Source organism: Phaethon lepturus, unplaced genomic scaffold (genome assembly GCF_000687285.1).
Source record: "Phaethon lepturus isolate BGI_N335 unplaced genomic scaffold, ASM68728v1 scaffold48658, whole genome shotgun sequence".
Taxonomy (NCBI): Eukaryota; Metazoa; Chordata; class Aves; order Phaethontiformes; family Phaethontidae; genus Phaethon; species Phaethon lepturus.
In genome coordinates this window covers 16,061-36,890 of record NW_010556539.1, presented here as the reverse complement: position 1 = coordinate 36,890, position 20,830 = coordinate 16,061, and the positions used below count along the sequence as shown (strand labels likewise).

At 36.7% G+C, this 20,830-nt stretch overlaps 1 protein-coding gene across 1 annotated transcript in view; it reads left to right on the top strand.

Annotated features, from left to right (window-relative positions):
- The first annotated feature begins 1,781 nt into the window (after window positions 1-1,781).
- The window catches only part of ABI2 (abl-interactor 2), a 35,043-nt gene continuing 15,994 nt past the window's right edge, over window positions 1,782-20,830 (top strand). Inside the window, exons 1-3 of the mRNA XM_010292492.1 lie at window positions 1,782-1,957; window positions 10,341-10,517; window positions 20,533-20,630. Coding sequence (XP_010290794.1) covers window positions 1,895-1,957; window positions 10,341-10,517; window positions 20,533-20,630 — 338 coding nt within the window. The 5' untranslated portion in view covers window positions 1,782-1,894. The remainder of the gene's footprint in view (window positions 1,958-10,340; window positions 10,518-20,532; window positions 20,631-20,830) is intronic.

Sequence of the window (20,830 nt, the reverse complement as noted above, 5' to 3'; positions counted from 1 at the left end):
GTGTATTTATAAGCCAACAGTGTGAGAGCAGAGGCAAAGAGCTCTGTATTCCTTCATTTGGGAGTCCTTAAGCTGAGTTTGGAGCTCTTTCATAAGAAAGACATGCTGTTCAGCTAGCTAAAAGTCATGAGTTCTTAAATGGGGTCTGGGGATAGCATTTATCTAACTTTATAGCTGGACATAAGGCTCCCTTTACAAGTGTGCTCTGTTGGGAAACATCATCATACTGTGCCCTGAGAAGCTTTCTCCTAAAATTTTCAGTTCCTTTTGCTGCTGGGTCTGGTTTTGTCTGCCGCATAGGCAAGAAACAGCGAGGAAAGAACGCCTATTGCTGCTATCCTCCTTTCTAGAAGCAGACTAGGAAGTGGTACCATTGTGGCCTGCAAGAAGAAGGAATGCTGAGAGGCCAACCAAGTTACCGTTGTTGTTTGTGGACACAGGAGAGGTTGCCAGGAAAGCAGTATTGAGTATTTTTCATGTGGCTGTTGAATGCAAGTCCCGTGTCTGTGTTTACATGCGTGGTGTCTTTTTTTTTTCCCCTCCCCCTCTTGAAAGCTAGCAGTCTTCATTTAAGAGTCTTACTGCAAGATCTCGGGAAATATCTTGGGTGTAAGAATGATTTTCCTGAAATAGAGATAGTCTTACTTTCAGTGTTTCCTAAAGTACATATAGTAAAATGGATGGTAGATTGAGCGTGTGCTGAAAAATATGGAATGACTTTATATTCCCCCTCTAATAAAAGCACATTTCTTGAATCTTGATACCCAGCCTCTGTGAATAATACATAAAGGAAAGGAAATTATGAAGTAGAGCATTATAATAACAGGAGGGAGTAGAGAACATTTGTCAACTTGCTTTAGAAACAGCACCATCAGCCTGTGAGGTGGACGAAGATCAGTGAAATTCAGTGTATTCCAAAGCCTTGGAAACTGTAAAGTTCTTAGGATCTTAACTGTATGTTTTACCAGTGCTTTAATCTGTATTCTTTGTACTGAATTAGATCTTAGTGATGTTAACTATTATTCAGGGAGAAGCACAGAACCCCGATGAATTGACTCTTAGCTTATTATTTTTAATGTTGTTTGAAATATATGTATGTGTTTAAACTTCTGATGGATGTCTTCTGGCTTGATAGCCTAAATATTTTAGGTGCTGTACTACTAGAAAAATGGATCACACTAATTCTTCATAGAAGAAAATAAAGACAATGTGAAAAAAATACAAAATGTTTTAAAAGAAATCATGGTCTTGTTCTGTTTAAAAATTATTCCTCTCACATTTTATTCAGCTGCCATTTTAAGGGAGTAATTATAGTTCATCCACTGTGAAAAACCATTTGTGGCATTAATGAGGTCTAAATAATTGGGAGAGATGAGGAATATGCTATTTGGCAGATACTTGCAGGCTGTTGCAAGATCTAATTGAAGTACACAGTGTAGATAGAAAACTAAATAGATCTAAATAGTACAAAGTTCAGAAGAACTGAAGAATAAGTATCTCAGACCACTTTAAGCTTATTGTTAAAATACAGTATGAAAAGTTGTATTTTAAGTATTTCAAGAAAAGATGAGGATGTTGTGTACTGGCTTAATTCCTTTTATAAGGTGTAGAAACTCTTAAAATGCAAAATTAGTATTTTTTTGTGGAATGAATGGAAAGGAGGAAAATTTGATGTAAATTAGTTTGACTTGTATAATTCTTTGTCCTTTAAAGACGGGCAAAATAAGTTCATTCCAAGGATCCTTGGGTGAGAGACTTTACTTAATAAACCTTTTATTTCTGCTTTTAGTCAGCAGATAAGCAGCGAGCCCTGGAAGAAACCAAAGCTTACACAACCCAGTCATTAGCAAGCGTAGCCTATCTGATCAACACTTTGGCCAACAATGTTCTCCAAATGCTGGATATTCAGGCATCCCAACTTCGACGCATGGAATCTTCAATCAACCATATTTCACAAGTGAGACTTTTTTCCTGATTTTTTTTGTCTCTTTGTTTGTGAAATTACATAGCAAGTAAGACTCTCGCTAACATTTTGTGAATGAGAAAAATAGCTGCATTTAAAACAGAAGGATGCATTTCTTCTCATATTAATTCTGGGAATGGGTCTCATTATGTTATTGTGTATCTGTGTTAGTGTGAGCGTTTTACATAGGATAAGAGATTAAACGTGTTCTTGGCTAGTTTATTGTTTGGAGAGGGCTTCCTTCCACATAAGTCAAAAGCACAGAAAAATTGCTAATGGAAAAATCAGAATATTATGTTAAGGGCCAGATTAAGCTTTCCAGCTCCTGTTCGATGACTTACTGTACTTGGTATTTATCGGCTACAGGCACTTAAAATTAAAGAAATATGAAATGGGTGGTGGAAAACAATACTTTTCATTTTTTTACTTTTCCTGTTCCTTTAATATTGGCATCTGATGACAAAAACATAGATAACAAAAGTAGTTTGGTCCTGGCTTTTCTTAATAAAATGTACTTTGCAATTACATGAACAGTTGGCAAAATTAGCGTTTCAAGTTTGTATATGGCTGCAGAACTCCTGCCATTGTTTGCAGCTTTTCCAAGCAGCAATAAACTAAGTTACTACTACCAGGAAATCCATGTCCCATCACCACATTGATGAGAGAACCTTGACTTCCAGAATGGGCTGAGGATGGATGATAGATTTGTCGGAGGCTTACGTGCCAATGATGAATTAAAAGAGAAATTAAGAGCAATGATACAGCACTGTTTTTCTGTTTTTCTGTTACTGGAGAGTTGATTGGAGTCCTTACTGAATAGTTTTGTGTCTTATTTGACAAGTACATTTTGGCTGCTAGGTTTTCTTGATCTCCATGTGATAATGTCATAAATTAAAATGAAGAATATTGTGGTATTTAGAAAGACATTTGAAAGTAGGAGGTGTATAAGGTAGGAAATAAGTGGACTGAGCTGACCTGTTAACTTGCTGGTGCTGAAAGTGTTCCTAGGCTAGTCGAGGTTTGAACCAGCAAAAAAAGTGACTAATTTTATGATAGCTTAATGGGCTGAATTTGGTCACTGAGGGGTCAGACAAATTCCAGAGCAGATGCAAATGAGGATTTTCCCTTCTAGTAGTAGTACTATGTTAGATAACTCGGGCAATGTCATGCAACTGCATCCTCAAAAATAGGCTGAGAAGTTTGATTTCTTCTGCTACATGCTGCTTGTTAATCCGTGGACAAGTCAATTCATTTTTCTTTTTTTCCCCCAGAAAATGTCACAAATTACTCTGTGTGTGTGCATGTATATGTGCTATATATATATGCTGTGTATGTATGTATATGCCTCTGTGTATATATGTGTGTGTGTGTATGTATGTGCTTCTTGACAGGCTAGTGCCAGATGACAAGTATTTCAACTATTTGAGAGCCTGATGCAAAAGACAGTATATGAATAAAAATATTCAGAGTTCACTGGATTTTGCATTTTATAGGTGTGGAAAGTTCATTTTGTCACACAGTTTCTGTAAAGTAGTTTTAAGGGAAAGGGCCATAGCATTTAAAATTTTTTCCTTCAGAGAAACTGAGTTTTATGCAGACTGAGATGCTAGGTTAGATTGTCTTTGGCATTTATACAAAATGGGTAGTTATTTAAAATGGAGCACTAAATTACCAGCACATAACGAGGGTGCTGTATATGGCTGTATATCTGCCAAAATCATAGGCTGCATTTGAACAACCAAAAAAAAGTTGTGTTTTTTTTTTAAATATTGCTGCAAAATTGAAAACTGAGTTTGTGGGGTGTTTGTTTTGTTTTGTGTGAGTCAGCATCATCCATATGTAGGATGCTCCCCAAATCTTCATGCAAGAAATTATATCAGAGGAGCAGACAAATATTTGAATTTTGGAGATTACATACACGAAGTGTGTTGATCCACGGGACTTCAGTAAGTTGAATTCCATATGTCCAGAAATAGGTCATTCCATTATACCAATGTTGTAGATGGTTATACTATCTATCTTAATTTCAGTGTTTTTTTTTTTTTTTAAGAAATTTATTTATTTTTGTCACTGGAAATTTGATTATACTTCTCCTGGAACAAGCCTAACGTGCAGAAGACCTCCTCGGTCTTCTTTATGTTGGGTGTAAAGTTTAGTGGACAGTTTCTAGTACCACTTAAAATGCCTCATGGTATAATATCTCATTGCTAAATTATGATTTCAGTCAGTCTGACTTGAAATGATGTCAGTAACATAGAACAGAAAACAGGTTGGTAACTGCCATCTGCTTGTACTGCATTATTGCATTAATGCTTTGGTCAGTTATTTAAGTTGTTTAAGAAAACACTAATGCAAATTATGATATCTGGGTGTGTAATCCTGCTTTTAATTCTGATTTGGAATTCCACATATTCTTCAAAGAAGGGAGCAAAATCATTTGGGTCTTAGTAAGAAAATGTTTTCAAAATTGCTTGTTTTGTTCAAGTGTAGCTCAGACTGCAAGAGATGTGATTTATCTTTATAGAAGATAAAATATTCTAGTTCTCTGTTCATTGGTGGAATGCCAATTTGTATTACTTTCTATGTTTTCTTCTAAATGCCAACTTAATCAAAGAGCTGAAAAGGAAACTGATAATAATTTGTGGTTTTTCAGATTATATATAGGACCTGAATAAGGAAATTGTTACTATTGAAACTATTTTTATGCAAGTGATTAAATCCTATTGGTTTGAAATTCAGGTTTACTTTGATTTGGTTTGAAAGCTGATGAATCTATTCTCATTTGCCTTCTTGAACCTTTTCCAGAACTAGATGATGTGCAGTGTTTCATATTTGTCTGGAGATCTAAATCCTAAATACAGATCATCTGTATAAATATTTATACTAGTTTAAAAAATTGTCTTAAAGTTTTCATGTTAGCAGACACGATGAAATGTTGCTAACGTCCAAATTTTTTAAATTAATCTGGCAGATTTTCAGGTTTTTTATATTTCTATGATGAGAAATATTTTTTCAGGTTTAGTTATAGAATACACTTAGCTACCAAGGTCATCTTTAAAACTCTGCTGCTAATTAGATAAACAAGCATGTAATCACAAAAATGAGTGGTAGTGACGAGTTCTCTCCAATGGCACTGCATGATGGAGAAATCTGCTTCATCATCATCTTACAGAATCTGACTCCCATGATATTGGCCGTGAGAATAAGTATTTAATAGACAGCAGACTTGAACTTCTCTGTAGCCAGCATGTGTTACTTAGCTGAAGTGTAGCAACATGTGTGAGCTGGTTGGTCTCTGCAGGGAAGTTCACTTGGACCTTCCATTGATAAGTCAGTAAAGGCTTGTAACCATTTTCAGTTGTATTCTTGCAGGTTACAAGATGTTGTGGTTTAGCCCCAGCCGGCAACTAAGCACCACACAGCCGCTCACTCACTCCCCCTCCCACAGTGGGGTGGGGGAGAGAATTAGAAAAAAAAAAAAACCTTGTGGGTTGAGATAAACACAGTTTAATAGGACAGAAAGAGAGAAAGAAACAACAATAATAATACCAACAAAGGAATGTACAGGAACAAGTGATGCCCAATACAGCGATAGCTCACCACCTGGCGATCGACAGCCCGTCCCCGAGCAATGATTTCCACCCCCCAGCAAACTCCAGTTTATGTACTGGGCATGACGTCGTATGGTAGGGAATATCTCTTTGGCCAGTCTGGGTCAGCTGTCCTGGCTGTGTCCCCTCCCAGCTCCCCGTGCATCCCCAGCCTTGCTTACAGGCCAGCGTGAGAAGCTGGACTGTCCTTGACTGCTCAGCAACAACCCAAAACATCAGCACCTTATCAGCAGTTTCTCATCCCAAATCCAAAACATAGCCTCACACTAGCTTCTGTGAAGAAAACCAGCTCTATCCTGGCTGAAACCAGGACACAAGAATAGCCAAATTCTTTCAAAAATGGTAATGCAAGTCTAATTTTCCGCAGTATATATTACCTGTTTATGGAGCAAGTAGCTTCTCAGCAATTTTGTGTCATTATGACCTCTTTCTTTGTGTATAAATTGCATACAACTTGAGTTGAGGCAATTAATGTCGCATTTCTAACACATCAAAATTAGTCAGTTACTAATTTTAAAGCAATAATCCTGTTTTCAAGGTAATTTGCAGTTAGTTTGTTTAAATTCTATGAAATTAGATTAAAAAAGAAAATCTAAGAAAATTTAAAATAAAGAGAAGTGATACAGATAAAAACAATTGCTCACCACCAACACTGACGCCCAGACACTCCCTGAGCAGCAGTCCCTCTGCCAACCTCCCCACAGCTTTATATGCTGAGCATGATGTCATATGGTATGGAATATCCCTTGGGTCAGCTGGGGTCAGCTGTCCCAGCTGCGTCTCCTCCCAGTGTCTTGTGCACCCCCAGCCTCCCCACTGGTGGGGCGGGGGGGGAGGCGAAAAAGCCCTGGGAAGCAGAAAAGGCCTTGACTCTGTGTCAGTGCTGCTCAGCAGTAACGAAAACATCCCTGTGTTACCAACACTGTTTTCAGCAGAAATCCAAAACAGCCCCGTACCAGCTACTGTGAAGAAAATTAACTCTATCCCAGCCAAAACCAGCACAAATGCTAACTTAATACTTTGAGAAATTTCACTTACAGGTAGAAGAGAATATTTCTCAAAACTCTTGAGTTCAGTGACTTTTAAGTGAAGTGGTATAAATAATGTTAACTTTGGAATCCCAGAAATTATTTAATTTTAAAAAATATTTTATTCTTTACAGATCTTGAGGCTGTTTCTATTGAATTCAATATGGATACTTGATGTTTCAAAATGGCTAGAAAATTCCCGATAGAAAAAAATGCAGTTGTTTATACTTTTTTTTTTCCCCCTTAAGCTATCCCTTGGCTTATTGCAAGCATCATGGAAAGCATATGAAAAGATGATAGTAATGAGCCTAACCTCTAACGAACTGTCATTTAAAATCTTTTGCTAAAGGTAATGGAGCTATGCGGAAAAAATGTGTAATAATGTTGTCAGGAGCCTGAGATTTCTTGTTAGAAAACAGTGTCTTAAGTTATAGAAGGGTAGAGTGTATCCCATCTGCTTTTCCTTACAGACTTTCCAAGCTAGGTGTTTTGTTAGTCCAGCTCTAACCCCCAAAACTTCTTAATAGAAGTTTCTGAACTGCTGAATAAACATTCTGCTAGCATTCTCCTGTCTCACTTAAGGGATTTATGCTAGTACTGGAGGCAGTAATTATCTGTGTGTTGAGAATAAATGTTTTCATTTTCTTTAGTAGCAGGTTAATCTTTGTTCCTTCCTCTACTAATCAAATACCTCTACGTTCCTTTCTGCTGCTTTATAGGTGTCTTAAGATCTTATGACTCCAGTAGCCTATTAAGCAAAAAAAAAAAAAGAAATTTTTTAAAAACTTGTCAGCAAAACGCTTTTCAATACAATTTTAGGAGTATGTACCAGAATTAGGTGCTGGTTTTATACTCTTAGTCATTCCATAGCTATTCAGGGTAAAAGAAATGTTCTGAATCATCATGCAGAAGAATTCCCATTAGATGAGCTTCAGGTTTTAATTAGGTTTTATGGATCTCATTGTTTGTTACTGTAGTCATGCCTCATTGATCACCATACTCCTTAAGGAAACCAGTTGTACTCACAACTCCTATGAATAATTTAAAAACCACGCTTTTCATTCATGGAAACAAGTTTCCACAATGCCAGAATGCCATTGCTACAATAACATGTGCATTAAATATCTATACTTATATTGTATTTATAGATAATTGCATAAGAAAATACTAAAAGAACGTCTTTAAAGTTGCAGAGGTGAAGCATTTGAAATGCAGAGAAAGGAAGACGTGATCTTGCTAACACTGCACTAATTACTTTACTTTCTTTCTGATTTGTAGTTTGAAATTAAGGCTCTGAGAATGTACTGTCCAAGGCATAAAATACTTTTGTATGACCAGATTCAGACCCATAAGGTTTTGACGTTTCAGTACATTTGAAACATCATATAGCATCAGAGGTACAAGTGCTGTTGCAGCTGAGCTGGTTTAACATTCTAGCAAATGGTATCAGAGGCCTGTGAGACAAAGAGCATACAAGAGTCAGTGTAATGTTTCTGCAGTTCTCTAGTGACATGTCTAGATCACAGATGAAGTCTGAGATAATTGTAGAGATTGAATTCTTCAGTTGTATTAAACATGAGACTGTCCTCCAAGTTGTTGCAATCACACACACCGTTAGTTTATTAGGAAAGCATGTGCTTTCTAGCTCCTCAACAGATGAGGTGAAGATTCTGTAGACGATCTCTTTGGTATGACTGCTACTTGTTCCAGAACATCTCCTTCCATTCACTATGCTGCAAAAGCAAAGGTCTGGCACAGAGAAGGGATAAAAACCTGTGATGGAAGATAAAATATTGAATCTTACCCTGATACAGAATGGTACACTTTTGGTATTCTGGCCTGGAACATGCTTATGCACTTGTGCCTGTACAGTCAGTAATATTGTAAGAGCTGTGAAGATCTGATCTGGACTGTTGCACTGGGGGATGGTGTATAGACCTGGTCATTGCAGGGAGCTTCAGAAAGGACTTTGGCAAAATTGTTTGGAGAGTGGTTTAGTTGTTAAGTAGTCATAGAAATATACATGTTTCTGTTAAGCTTGTATGAACCATGAATTTCTATAGAGTTTATATATTGGCCAAATCTGTCTGGGTTTTTGTGATGGTAATGGAGGATGTGTCCCAGATATTTTAACTACCCGTATTAAATTTCAAATCATTGCTCAACGAAGTCGAGCTTTCCAAAGAGAGGGTTGCCAATGCATTTTGACCTTGAACAATCTATTTTTCTGTGGCTTTGTTTTAAGAAATAGCTGTGCAGCTTTAGTAGAAACCTTCCAGTTCTAGGCAGGTGGTACTAGAGGTACTAGGCAGAAATGAGCATGACAAAGCTATATTCAGTGCTTAATTTTAGTGAAGTTGCAAGATCTTGAAAACATATTGCTGGGAAATACTATGTAGTCCTTTATGCTTCCATATAATGCCCCTGGTATTTGTGGAAATTCTTCTCTGGGAAGAATGTGAAGAAACAACTTCTTGGAAGTGGTTTGTTGTTTTTTTTTTTTTTTTTTAAATTTTTGTGGTTTTAAAGGGTGTAATGATTACACAAGGTAATACAGGGTCCATTTTGCTTGTTTCGCTATCAGTAGTACAGACAAAAGGGTAAAACTTTGTAAGTTTACACCCTTACTTGGGTGTAACCAACCCTACTGCCCCAATCGCTACTCACAGAAAAATAAAATTTAAAAAGTGTGTGTAATGAAAATGAATTCTCATTTGTACCTGTTCCTTAGTTACTACAGAGGCTGTCTCCTAACTGTGAAAAATCTTTCCGGTGCCATTCATGTAGCTAAAGTGGTAACAAGAAATCCTATGAATGTTTAGAAATCCTAATGGTGGAGATTCTGGCTGTTCTCTGACTTCTTTTTAGCCTGTAGCTAAAATGTTTGTTCACAACTCTGGCAAATTTCCTATGAAGAAATGTGTTTTGTGAGCAAGGAATTATTTTTATTTTAAATGATGCAAGCAACTCCATGCACCGTGACTTAAGAGATTTTATTTTCCTGGAAGGGATAGACTTTTTGGTTACTTTTTGCTAGTCTTGTTACCAAACAAGATTCAAGTACATGTTTTTAGGCAATGAATTTTCAGTGTTGGCCTCAGGCATTCTAAGTGAAGGCACTGGATTTAACCACTGGCTTCATTGTGGATAAATTAGTACTGAGCACCTTCTAAAATCTAATCATTGCTTTGTGATGAGTGATTTGTAATGGCTGAAATACCTTGTCGAGTTTTCTGAGTGAAATTTTGTTCTATCATATGAGTACCAGTCCTAGCTTAGCAAACTGGTCTACGGTGTAAGAAAACCTGCTTATGGCTTGTTTTTCAGGTCGTAAAAGTTAAGGTTTGGGAAGGTATCCTTACACTTCATCTAGCTGGAGACTATTTCAAAGACTAGCTTAGGGAGCAATTGTAAAATTAAAAAGGATAATTGGAGGAATCGTATAAAACAGTGTCAGTAAATTAATGGGAACTACTAAGAAGGGAAAGGAGAAGGAATTTTGCTGAACTGTAAAGCATGAGAGTAATAGAAAACCCAAAGAACCCATAGCTATTAGTGTGGGTTTAGAGGTGAGCAGTTCAACCGTAAATTGAACAAAGATGATGTAATCAAGTATATTTAGTGATATGTTTAGCACAGTATACAGAGATCTTCAAAACGTTGGAACTGATTCAGTTTTTTTTATACTGACTATTCAAATGCATACCACTGTTAGTAAATACACTGCGTCTTTTGTAGACGGTGGACATTCACAAAGAGAAAGTTGCTAGAAGAGAAATTGGTATCTTGACTACAAACAAAAACACCTCAAGAACTCACAAAATCATTGCACCAGCTAACTTGGAGCGACCAGTTCGCTACATCAGGAAACCTATTGATTATACAATTCTAGATGATATTGGACATGGAGTGAAGGTAGGTGATATTCTTAAAAAAGCCAAACTGCAAATACATTGTCTTTGTATTATTTGCAAAATAACCTGATGCTTTTCATGGTAATATACCAGTTTCTCCTTGCCTGGCCAGTGTGTCTATAAACTTAAGAGGAGTCCTGTCCAATTTGCAGTTGCCCCTTCCTGTTCCCTTGCCCCCATGTTTCTAAACCTTGCAAACCCACTGAACCTTATTTCTGAGGATATTCAGGACTATGGGTCTCACCTTTTAAAATGCTTCTGAATACTTAGTTGTGTGATGCTGCTATTATTTTTTAATCAGTTGCCAGGAATATACCTGGAGACTGAAACGCTAACAACCATCACTTTTCTGCCTGAATTAGCACCATGAAGTATGATCCAGCTGGAATTGCCACTGGTTTACATTGAAGCTCACCCGAAGAAAGGGTTTGCGTAGAAAGTATTATGTGCTCCCTTTTCTTCTTTCTGACAGGGTCAGTTATACCCGTGTCCTGTGACATGCTTCATTAAAGTGATCTCTCTACAACTTTTGTGCCATATGAGGTTTCAGAATGGGATTATTGCTGCCAAGTTCAAAGCTAGCTCGTTCTCCCTTTTAAGACTAGGAAAAAAGGAGGAACCTCAGGGCAAAGATGAGACTGAGACAGAACTGATGGCTGTTGTATGCAAGTGTTAGATCAGTGTACACAACAGCAGTAATATAACATGTGAGATTAGATATGCATTTTCAAAAGCACATCCTGATTGTAAATACAGTCCTTAGCAGGTGTGAGCTCACTGTTAACTTGTGCTGCCAGGAAAACAAATACGGAAATGAGAACACTGACAGTGTTAAAGTTCCAGGAGAAGAAAGGTAAATAACACAAAGCAGTGACATTTTTACATGACAAACTAACAAATACGTAAACCTGCTAAGTAGCAGTAAGGTAAGATGCTTCTTCCAGTCAAAGTACACCAGAATTTCTTTTGCTTGACATCTAACTGCACTAGGTTACCTATGGTGTTCAATTTGAACTGTCTGCTTGGATAGCCATTTAAATGGCAATAGGTTGTTTAACCAAACTTTAAAATTCAAATTCTGAACAATCCGATTTAAGTATCTTTCCCAAGCAGTTTTACTCAAGATCTTCTCAACATCCTGTTTGTTAACAGAAAGTCTTTTTTCCCCTATTTCTTACCAAAAGAGTCAACCTCAGTTGACCCAGCATTAATAACTACAGTTTTGACCAGGGAAGAATTATCAGTCTTGTGTTAAGATCTACTGCCAATCCTTAGAAATTTTGAATTTATGCAGGTCAGCAGAACTCCTTCTGGATATGGATGGAGCATGTTAACCTGTACGATTACAGTTGCTAATATTTTAATGATCACTTTTATTTTAAGGAGATTATTTTAGAACTCATTAAAGATTAGTTTTTAATTGCTCTGCAGCACTATCTTACTTAGCACTGGCTCTAAACCATTATACTTGGTATCCCACTTACCTCAATGTAGCAGAATCATACTCACTGTGATGCAATGAATTATGTTCTTCTGAAAGAACATAGCTCATGAAATGGATGATGACTTAAATGTGTATTGGCATCCCTTTGTTATGCTTGTGATATGCCTGAAACATCTTAGAAGTGGTATTTGATGTACTATATTTATCTAGAACATGAAAAAATATTGTGTACTTGTGAAACAATAAGCAGAGAACTTGAAATCATGCTATCCTTAAGATCTATAGATGTTTTCCAATCAGGTTAATCCTGTTTCAGCACAGAAGAAAGAACCACTGTCTTGCTGGTGGGGAGAAAGTGGCCTGTTGTGCTTATGAACCTGTTGTTTTTGTTCTGCTTGAGTAACTACTGATTAGTTTACTAGATCTCCAGCTGGAGAACAAGGAGAAAAAAAGAAATGGCATAGGAGCTTTAAATTTGCCTATTTATAGCTCTCTATTGCTGGAGCTGTGGCATTTTTCCCTTCAAGTGAGTATTCGTAAGGAATTACTGCATAAATAGCATTAAAGTTCCAGTTAGTATTGAGGTGCCTCAGTCTGCATTCTTTTTCCTTTTTCTGCTGTAGGGTTTCCCCTCTAGTACTTGGACCCAGAATTATGTATTGTCAGGACAGTCAAAGAGCTAATGCAGCAGGCATTCACTGCAACCCCTGAGAAAGATGGCAAACTGGACAGAGAATAATATAGGAGAAAAAGGGAGCATCCTTGGCCAAGAAATCCAGTATGCCATGTTGAGAGAAGTAGTATAGGCACTTGAGCAACTATTCCTTCCATTCAGAAATTTGAAGCATCAGTGTGTACCATCTTCAGGAAAAGGTGCTCTACAATATGGTTTCTTAATAGGTGAGAGAGAATTTAAGTGCCGCTATATCATTACAGCAGTTCCTCATCATCTTCCCTCCCTGACTTTCAGTGCTGCAAAAATCTAGAGAACCTTTTGTCTGAAAGAGACTTGCTTTCAATATTTTCAAATGTTCCCCGAGTGACAAAGTCTTCCAATCTGTTCTTCCCTCCAAAGAGTTCTTTAGTCAAGAGGATGAAAAAAAAAGTTTGATCCATTCAAAGTGGTGTGTTTTAAGGCACTGTAATTACCAGGCAATGCTGCTGAGGAAAGGGTCTCTGCTCATGGGTCCTCTGATGTAACTGGCCACTATGGCCAGTACAGGGGGACCAGGTTTTCCAGTGTAGCTGTATGAAGCAGAGACCATTTTGGTTAATAGATCTGTAGAACTTTAAACTCAAAGACAGGAGATTTTTATAGTAAATCAGATTATGTTTCTTTTTTAATGCAGTAGGGTCTCTTTATGATCTGAACGGAGGAAACAGAGTAGTTACTCTGGATACTCCACTGTTGAGATTCTGCATGTTTAATGTTTGGTCTTACAAAAAGTGTAAGAAATGTGATAAGTTTAAATTAGTTTAAATTAAGTTTAAATTAGGTGAACTGAAAACAGATCAAATGATATTCAAATGGGAAGACTGATATTTTTGAAAAAATTATTATGAGGAAAGAAGATACATGGTATTGTGCCAGTAAGATGTAGGACTTAATGTCAGAAAGCTAGCCTTTAAAATAAGATTTTGCTGTTGGTTAATGTCTTAATGTAAGGTTTAGAAAATAGTGATATGTGGTGCAGTATCCATGTCGAGTGCTGTACTTCTTACAAGGTGTGATGTAATGATTTGCCCCTAATCTTTGTTCAAGAGATATCTTATGGCATCAAGTTAAGAGTTAACGAACAGCATTGGCTAGGAAAGAACACATATTAGCTTAATATTCTAGAGGTTTCTATTTCAGCTAGTTGTAAATACGCTAATGCATGTAACAGTTTAAATGAGCTCAGGGTATTGTTAAGGCTACTCTTTGACAGCTCAAATGAATTAATCTCTGAAGTTAATCTATTAGATCTCATGTTCCATTTTGAAAGAAGCTGGTGTTTTGTTAGCACTGTAGGAACTTGAGTAAACAGTGTACAAGCATTTGAGCATTATTTTTAAGGTGTTAATCTAAAGGCTTTGTGATCAATGTATATTAAAAGTTTCAGCTTGAAAAATCTTTTGTTCATGACACATTCTGCTTTAACCACTCTTTCTATGATCTACTGATACATTATTTTGTTAATGCTGAATGCTTAACTTTTTTCTTTCTTTTTCCTTTTTCTTCATATCCTGAAGTTCCAACTAACCTTTCAATGCTTTTTTTCCTTACCTCTTTTATTTGCTCCATTTATGCATTAAGTGGTTGCTTAGATTTAAGGTAAGAAACCCCAGGGCTGGATTTCCATTCTTATTCTTCTGAGACTATTATACACGGGGAGATGATTAACATGAATGTTACTTACTGATTGTTTAAAACAACACCCGGTCTCCCTCCTGTGTACCAGACCTCCCGTTGAATGACTTCATTGCAGATAAACATTTTGTCATATAAATTGATGTATTTATGTAAGGAAGCTAACACAGTTAATTTTAAAATCTTTGTGGCAAAATACTGCCTGCCTTCAGCATCTCTACCAGATCTTTTGTGAGCGAGGAATGTTGTGCTAACCTTGTGTAGGCAAAAAGTTACAGTGAATAGACAGCAGCTGAATATAAGCCTCCCCCTGTGTAATATTCTTTTTATCCTATATACGGTGTAAGTCATGATTTGATTGGGATTAATGTTTCAGTGTGAGATTGCTCAGATAACGGGCTTCAAAGATGGGTAACAAATTCAGATCTGTATATTATTTTTTAAAGTTGCAGTATCCTTAACTTTTTCAGAAACTGCTAGCACTATTTAAATACTGAGAGACACTTATATGTGGAAATTTTCACCAATTTGATAGTTGTGTAGAATATTCAATAACCCTAAAACAACAAGCTAAGTGATTTATTTAGTCAATTATTAAATGAATAGTGCATCAAAGAACTCAGACTGAAGTATGTCAGATTCTCAAGGATCCCAAAGAGGTTTAAATGTTAGTAGCCTTAGTGACTACAGAAGTAGCAATGAAAAGCATCAAATCAATTAGACAAGGAGTTAAATGAAGTTACATAATACTACATTGGAGTTCGTAGCACATAAATGAATAGATCGGTTATAGCCTTTATTGAGTGCTATGGTGTCATCATCCCCCTGAAGTGCAAGTGATTTGGGGGTTTGGGGAAGAGGGAATGAAAGTTTTTGGTGTTTTAGTAGCAGCTGCCACAGTTTTAGAGAAGGAACTGTATTTTAGAACATAGTATACTAATATGTAGTATGAGTATATTAATTAAACGAAGTTCCAAGTTGATGTGAAATACTTTTCATAACTAAGTATTTTCCATGACTGGAAAAAGCTAAAAGAAAATCCTGCACATTCCTGAAAAGATTGCCTGTAAAACCAGATATTCCCGTAGATACCTCAGTGATGTCCCTATGGAATTGGCCGGATGGTACTTTTAGTGAGGTATTAGTAAGTGTATGTAGCACATCTGATCACAGTGGAGAATGTTTAATAAATGACAGATTTCTCCCATGTAATTTTTAATTTATTTTTACATGACTATGAGAGAAGTACAGTATTTCAAGTCACATAGTTTTTAAATGCTTTTTATTTGAGAATTTCAAAATATATCTCCTCCCTGGCTCTTTCTGTCTATCCACACAAAATGGATACTTCTGATGCTGCATATGTCTTATTCTGGGTGCAGTTCATACGGGATGATGGTTTTCTCAGTGATCTTGAAAAAAGAATTTGCAAACTCAGTTTTCTTTGTTACTCTCTGCAGTTGCAGTTATAAACAAGTAATGATCATCCTAAAAATTTTTTTTAAATTATATAATTATGGATTATGTGTGAACTGCCGTATCTGTGCATATCTTTTCAGCTTTTCAGAGAAAATTATTTTTGTTCTATTTATAGGTTTGGAATGAAAATAACATCTTTTGTTGTGATGCCAGTTAAAATATTTCTTTATTTTTACTGGAGTGAACCTGATCAGAAATTTGATTCAGGAAATCACAGTATGTCAATCAACTTCTCATGGCCAAAACATGAGGAGTTTTTTAAAATTTAAAAAAAAAAGGCAGAAGGCAGCGCAGCACCTCTCAGTGGACATAAGTTATTCTCTTAAAGTCTCACTAGTCACTGTGCATCAGCCTGAAAGAAGAAAACCAAAAGAAGGCTATTAACCCTAGTTCTGTGTGAATAATAATTTTATTTCACACACAAGAGATTGGGTATGAAGTGTTTAGCCTGCATTTATTTTTAATGGCTGCAAAGAAACCTTAGTCTTAGTTAACAGTTAAAATATTAAACTGACTAGCTGTAGCAAGGCTAACTGTGCTTGTGTCTGGGCAGTTTAAATTTAAAATTTTAAACAGATTTTGAAGAAAATTCCAACTACAAGTCAGAGGAGTATCTGTAGCGTCTCCCTATCAGCAAATTAATTGAAAATGACATTGTTTAAACCTTTTTCTATTTACCCAACTTGGTTCTTCAATTACTTTACGTAGGTGGATGTGGTAAGAACAAGTAAACTCACTTGCCGAAGCTTCTGCTTGTGGTCATTTGCCAAGACAGGGTTGAAATTTAGACATTTCACTTCTATATCAACTGGCTAATCAACTGAGAAACATGGTTTCATTAGACATGCAAAGTATTCGAGTGGCTGAGCACAGCCTGAAAAGGACTTTACTTTGAGGTAGGAGATGGTGGGCCAAAAATCTGCTCATCCTCCCTGTAGTGTTAACAAGATGAAGCAAGGCATGGGAAGGTAGTTTTCATTCAGCCTAAGGTGGTTTTTGCTAGAGTCGGGTATAAAATTGCTCAAGAAGGTTGTGTAGCTGCTTGAAGTTTCTGAACATAATCCATGGAACATCCCTGATGAGACACTTTTTTTTAATAGATTTTGGGCAAAAGATGATTCTTTTGACATCCTGAAAGTTCTAGAAAATCCGATTTGACCATAAAGCACCATATAAAAATTTCTGGTCTGAGTCCAACTTTGGTGTTAGAAAATAGGTCTTCCAGAGGTTTCATTGTGTGGAATATCTGGTATTCAGGATTTTTGAAAACTTCCACAGTGTTTTGGTAGTTGAACTAACAATGACATGCTCTTCAGAAGAGTAAAAATATGGATTGAAAACTTTGTTGCAGGTAAGTGCCTTACAGCCATGTAAACGCACAGTACATTGGTGCAAATAGGTTTTGCTTGCTTGATTACCAGCTCTTGTATCTGGCCAACTATGTATTTCTGCCCTTCTTGTTTGGTGGATTTTTTTGCTCATGAAAACATTCTCAAGAATTGAATGAACTGCAGGATTTCTCAGTTTTACCCGGTTTATTTCACTACAAATTTGTTACACAGTGGAGTGCTAAAGAAGCTCAATCTGTTAAATGTTTATAAAAATGTAACTATGAAGGAAACTCAGTCATATGTAGGACCATAAGAAGTTGATTTAATCACTGGGATCGATGAAAAACTAGTAGCCAAAAATAGAAAGTGGACAAGTAAGTCTTAATTATTCAAAAAATTAAACTTAAAATGATCATTTTCTAAAGGTTTTAGTTAGTCCCGTATTGTGTCCTGAAGTCATCAGATGTTACTTTTCTAAAACTGACACTGTAGCTCAATATACAAAATATGGGATGAAATACTATTGTATCCTTTTTAAACAGAATGGTCCATAGTGTTCCATTTCTTTAGAGGTCTTTTTACGGCTGTTACTGTGGAGCTGGATCTCAGAGCATTCTCCAAGATGTGTTACTTACCAAGGATCTGCTTATTTTAAGTTGTTGATGCAGTTTCTTTCTCAGCAAAACTTAAAATTCCAGCTCCAGTGCTGGCAGTTACAGCTCTGGTGTAAGACATTTTTCTTCTGTAGTGCAGGTGCTTGCTAATTCACATGTAAAAAGCTCTGCAAGGTATCCAGTAAAAAAAAGCTTATCCAAGATTTTCCTAGAATTATTTGGCATTCCTCCATGTAATTTTGGTTGGTAATATTTTCTGCTTTTTTCCTTCAGTGGGAAGAGGCAAAGAAAGAACTGGAAAAACCCCTGCATGCATTCTGCATAGACCCTGTGCACTGCTTGTGTTCACAGGGTTGTCTTCCTTCTTTTAGAACAGTCAGCCGTTTTTTTTTCTCTGACCTTTGTGCCCAAATCATTACTACCTCTCTTAATTTTTTCTTTTTTTTTAGCACAGTGGTTAGCTGTTTTGGCAGTTGTGAGCAAAGGCAGGGATACTCCTTCGTGTTTCTGGTTGCAGGCTCTGTTTTGCCACACAGTTTCCTAAAGGAATTTGCAAGCTCTTGACTACAAACCAACCGCAGATATGTGGGGTCCTGCAGTCAAACCAACCACCAACAGACAGATGCATTCCTCTGCTTTCACCCTCCAGTTAAACCAGTTGCATCTGGATAATTCCAACTGTGCGTCGCTAGGGGGACTGTCCCCAGAAACAGTGCAACTTCTGGCAAATTCCAGCTTACTCCAGAAAATAGATTTTTGAAACTTCACAGCAAATGTGACCTTGAGTTCTTAGCGGTTCCTTTGGGTTTTAGAAGTTTGTAAGAGGAATGTGTGTGGATGAGGATTTGTGTATGGAAACTTATCTCTACAACCGTAACTGCAAATGGAAAAGGCAACAGAGTAAAGTTTTGCAAGAGGGGGGCATTAATGGCTTTCCTCCCCTCTCCCCTCAGTGGAAGTCTAGGGGCACACAGATTGGTCTAAGTTTGATGTCATCTAAAGGCACCCAAAAGCCCTGCCCCACTAAGCTTAATGCACTGTTCAAAATATAGCAAGTGTTTAATTAAGGTGGGTTTTTCTTGTTTGTGTTTTTTTGGACAACTCAGGTAGGTAGATGGGTGAGACAGGCGTCTTTGATGAAAGAGGAAATACAGGGGGTGCTGCAACTTTAAAAAAAAAATTACAGATTTTGTGCTATTCTTAATGTTCCGTGTATAGAATAAAATATACTCCATATTACACTTCCCCTCTTCCCTTCAAGTAGTTGTAGTTCAGTGCTTACCTTGTCCATCACTTGAACTAACTTTAGATTTCTTGTTGCTTAGAGTTGGCTTAAAGGACTTTATAATGCTCTGCAGGAGAATTTTTTCTAAAATTGACATTGCCAAGCACTCTTGCACAACTAAACCCAAGCGTGTGTTTTTGAATCTGACAAAAAACCCCTTCCAACGCTTGGTTTTCTTTTCCTCCCAGCAAATTGAAAATGTGATAACTGGGATTGTTTAGAGCAAGGGGATCAAGTTTCAGTGGGTTAGAATACTGAATATATTACTCTTTAAGCTGTTCTTAATATTTATAAATTCACAAATCTAAACATTGCCAGGGTTTTAAACAAGTTGTTATAGGCAAATTTTAAAAGAGTAATTTGCCTTTAATGATGTTTGCAAATACTCTTAATGCCTTGATCACTGTGCCTTTTTTATACAGGAGGTGGGGGCAGTAGGCAAGACTTATTTTTTGGAAATAAGAAACACTGTGAAACAGAGCATGACAGGAATAACAGAAAAAGGGATGTAAGAATACTTACTTGGGTTTGTTGCATATCTCTGTCTAATCAAATAAGAGCATTCATAAATCGTGGCTGTTTAATGGAGATTTGTAAGAAGACCATGTGCTGATCCTGTAAGGGTGCATGCATTGAGAGAGCCGTGCTTGCCTGGCAGTATACAGATAAGCAAAATGCCTACATTGTTTATGATTCGTAGACTGATCAATCAGTCAAGGATGCAGATGATTTTTTTTTTAAAGATGTTAGAGTAAATTCTCTTATATAAAAGTTACTTCATTAGTATTTTAACCTGAAAGAGGGCGAGGAAACAACTGCAATTGCATCACATCACTGCTAAGTATTTTTCTCCCTATCCAGTTATTTATCAATTCATAGAGATTAAATTGCTGAAGATTTGGTGGGGGAAAAAAGTACATCTTTGTATTTTTCTCCATATAGCTTTCTCTCTATGTTTACGTATCCATAAATAATATTTATAACAAATATGATCGTAAAAAAATTTGATGTCATACTGTGAAAACATTAAAACACTAATGGCTCATATTTGGAGATGACTTCTCCATATTTGTATGAATTACATTAAATTGTGTAGACCTATTAGATAAACCTTAGTATTTTTAAAGAGTATTCAAAAATATTTTTGCAAATTTACTATTCAGCAGTGCAACCTGAAATAACTGCCTTAATCTCAAAAGATGAGTGGGAGGTTTAACCAAGTTAGATACAGTGACTGTATTGTCAGTGGTTTAATGTTTATGCGATAGCCTAAAGGCAAATTCACTTTCTGTATATGCACTTTTTAAAAACCCTGTGTAATAAAGAGTCCTTTGAGCGCAACTCTTGACTTCTAGCGGAGTGGAAATTGCATATAAAATGCATGGCCTCTCAATTTTTTTTGTTTGTTTAAACCTTCCCCCACTTAGAGTGAATTGCTAAAGGCATCTCAGTGTCTCTCCCCCCAGAAGCTGAGCTTAGTGAAGGCTGTTTTTCTCCCTGTTCTTTCATGCAGGTCAGCACACAGAATATGAAGATGGGTGGGCTGCCTCGTACAACACCACCCACCCAGAAGCCACCAAGTCCACCAATGTCGGGAAAAGGAACTATTGGGTAAGCGCAGTTACTGGTATGTAAATGGCTTTAGTGAACAGCAGTGAAAAAAGGGAAGATTATTTCTTTTTCTGTAGTGTGGGTTTTTGGTTTTGTTTTGGGGGTTTTTTGGTTGGGGTTTTTTTGTTTGTTTGTTTGTTTGTTTTAACCATTCACAAAAGTCAAGAGGTGCTCTATCTGCATCCTCTTACACTGATCAT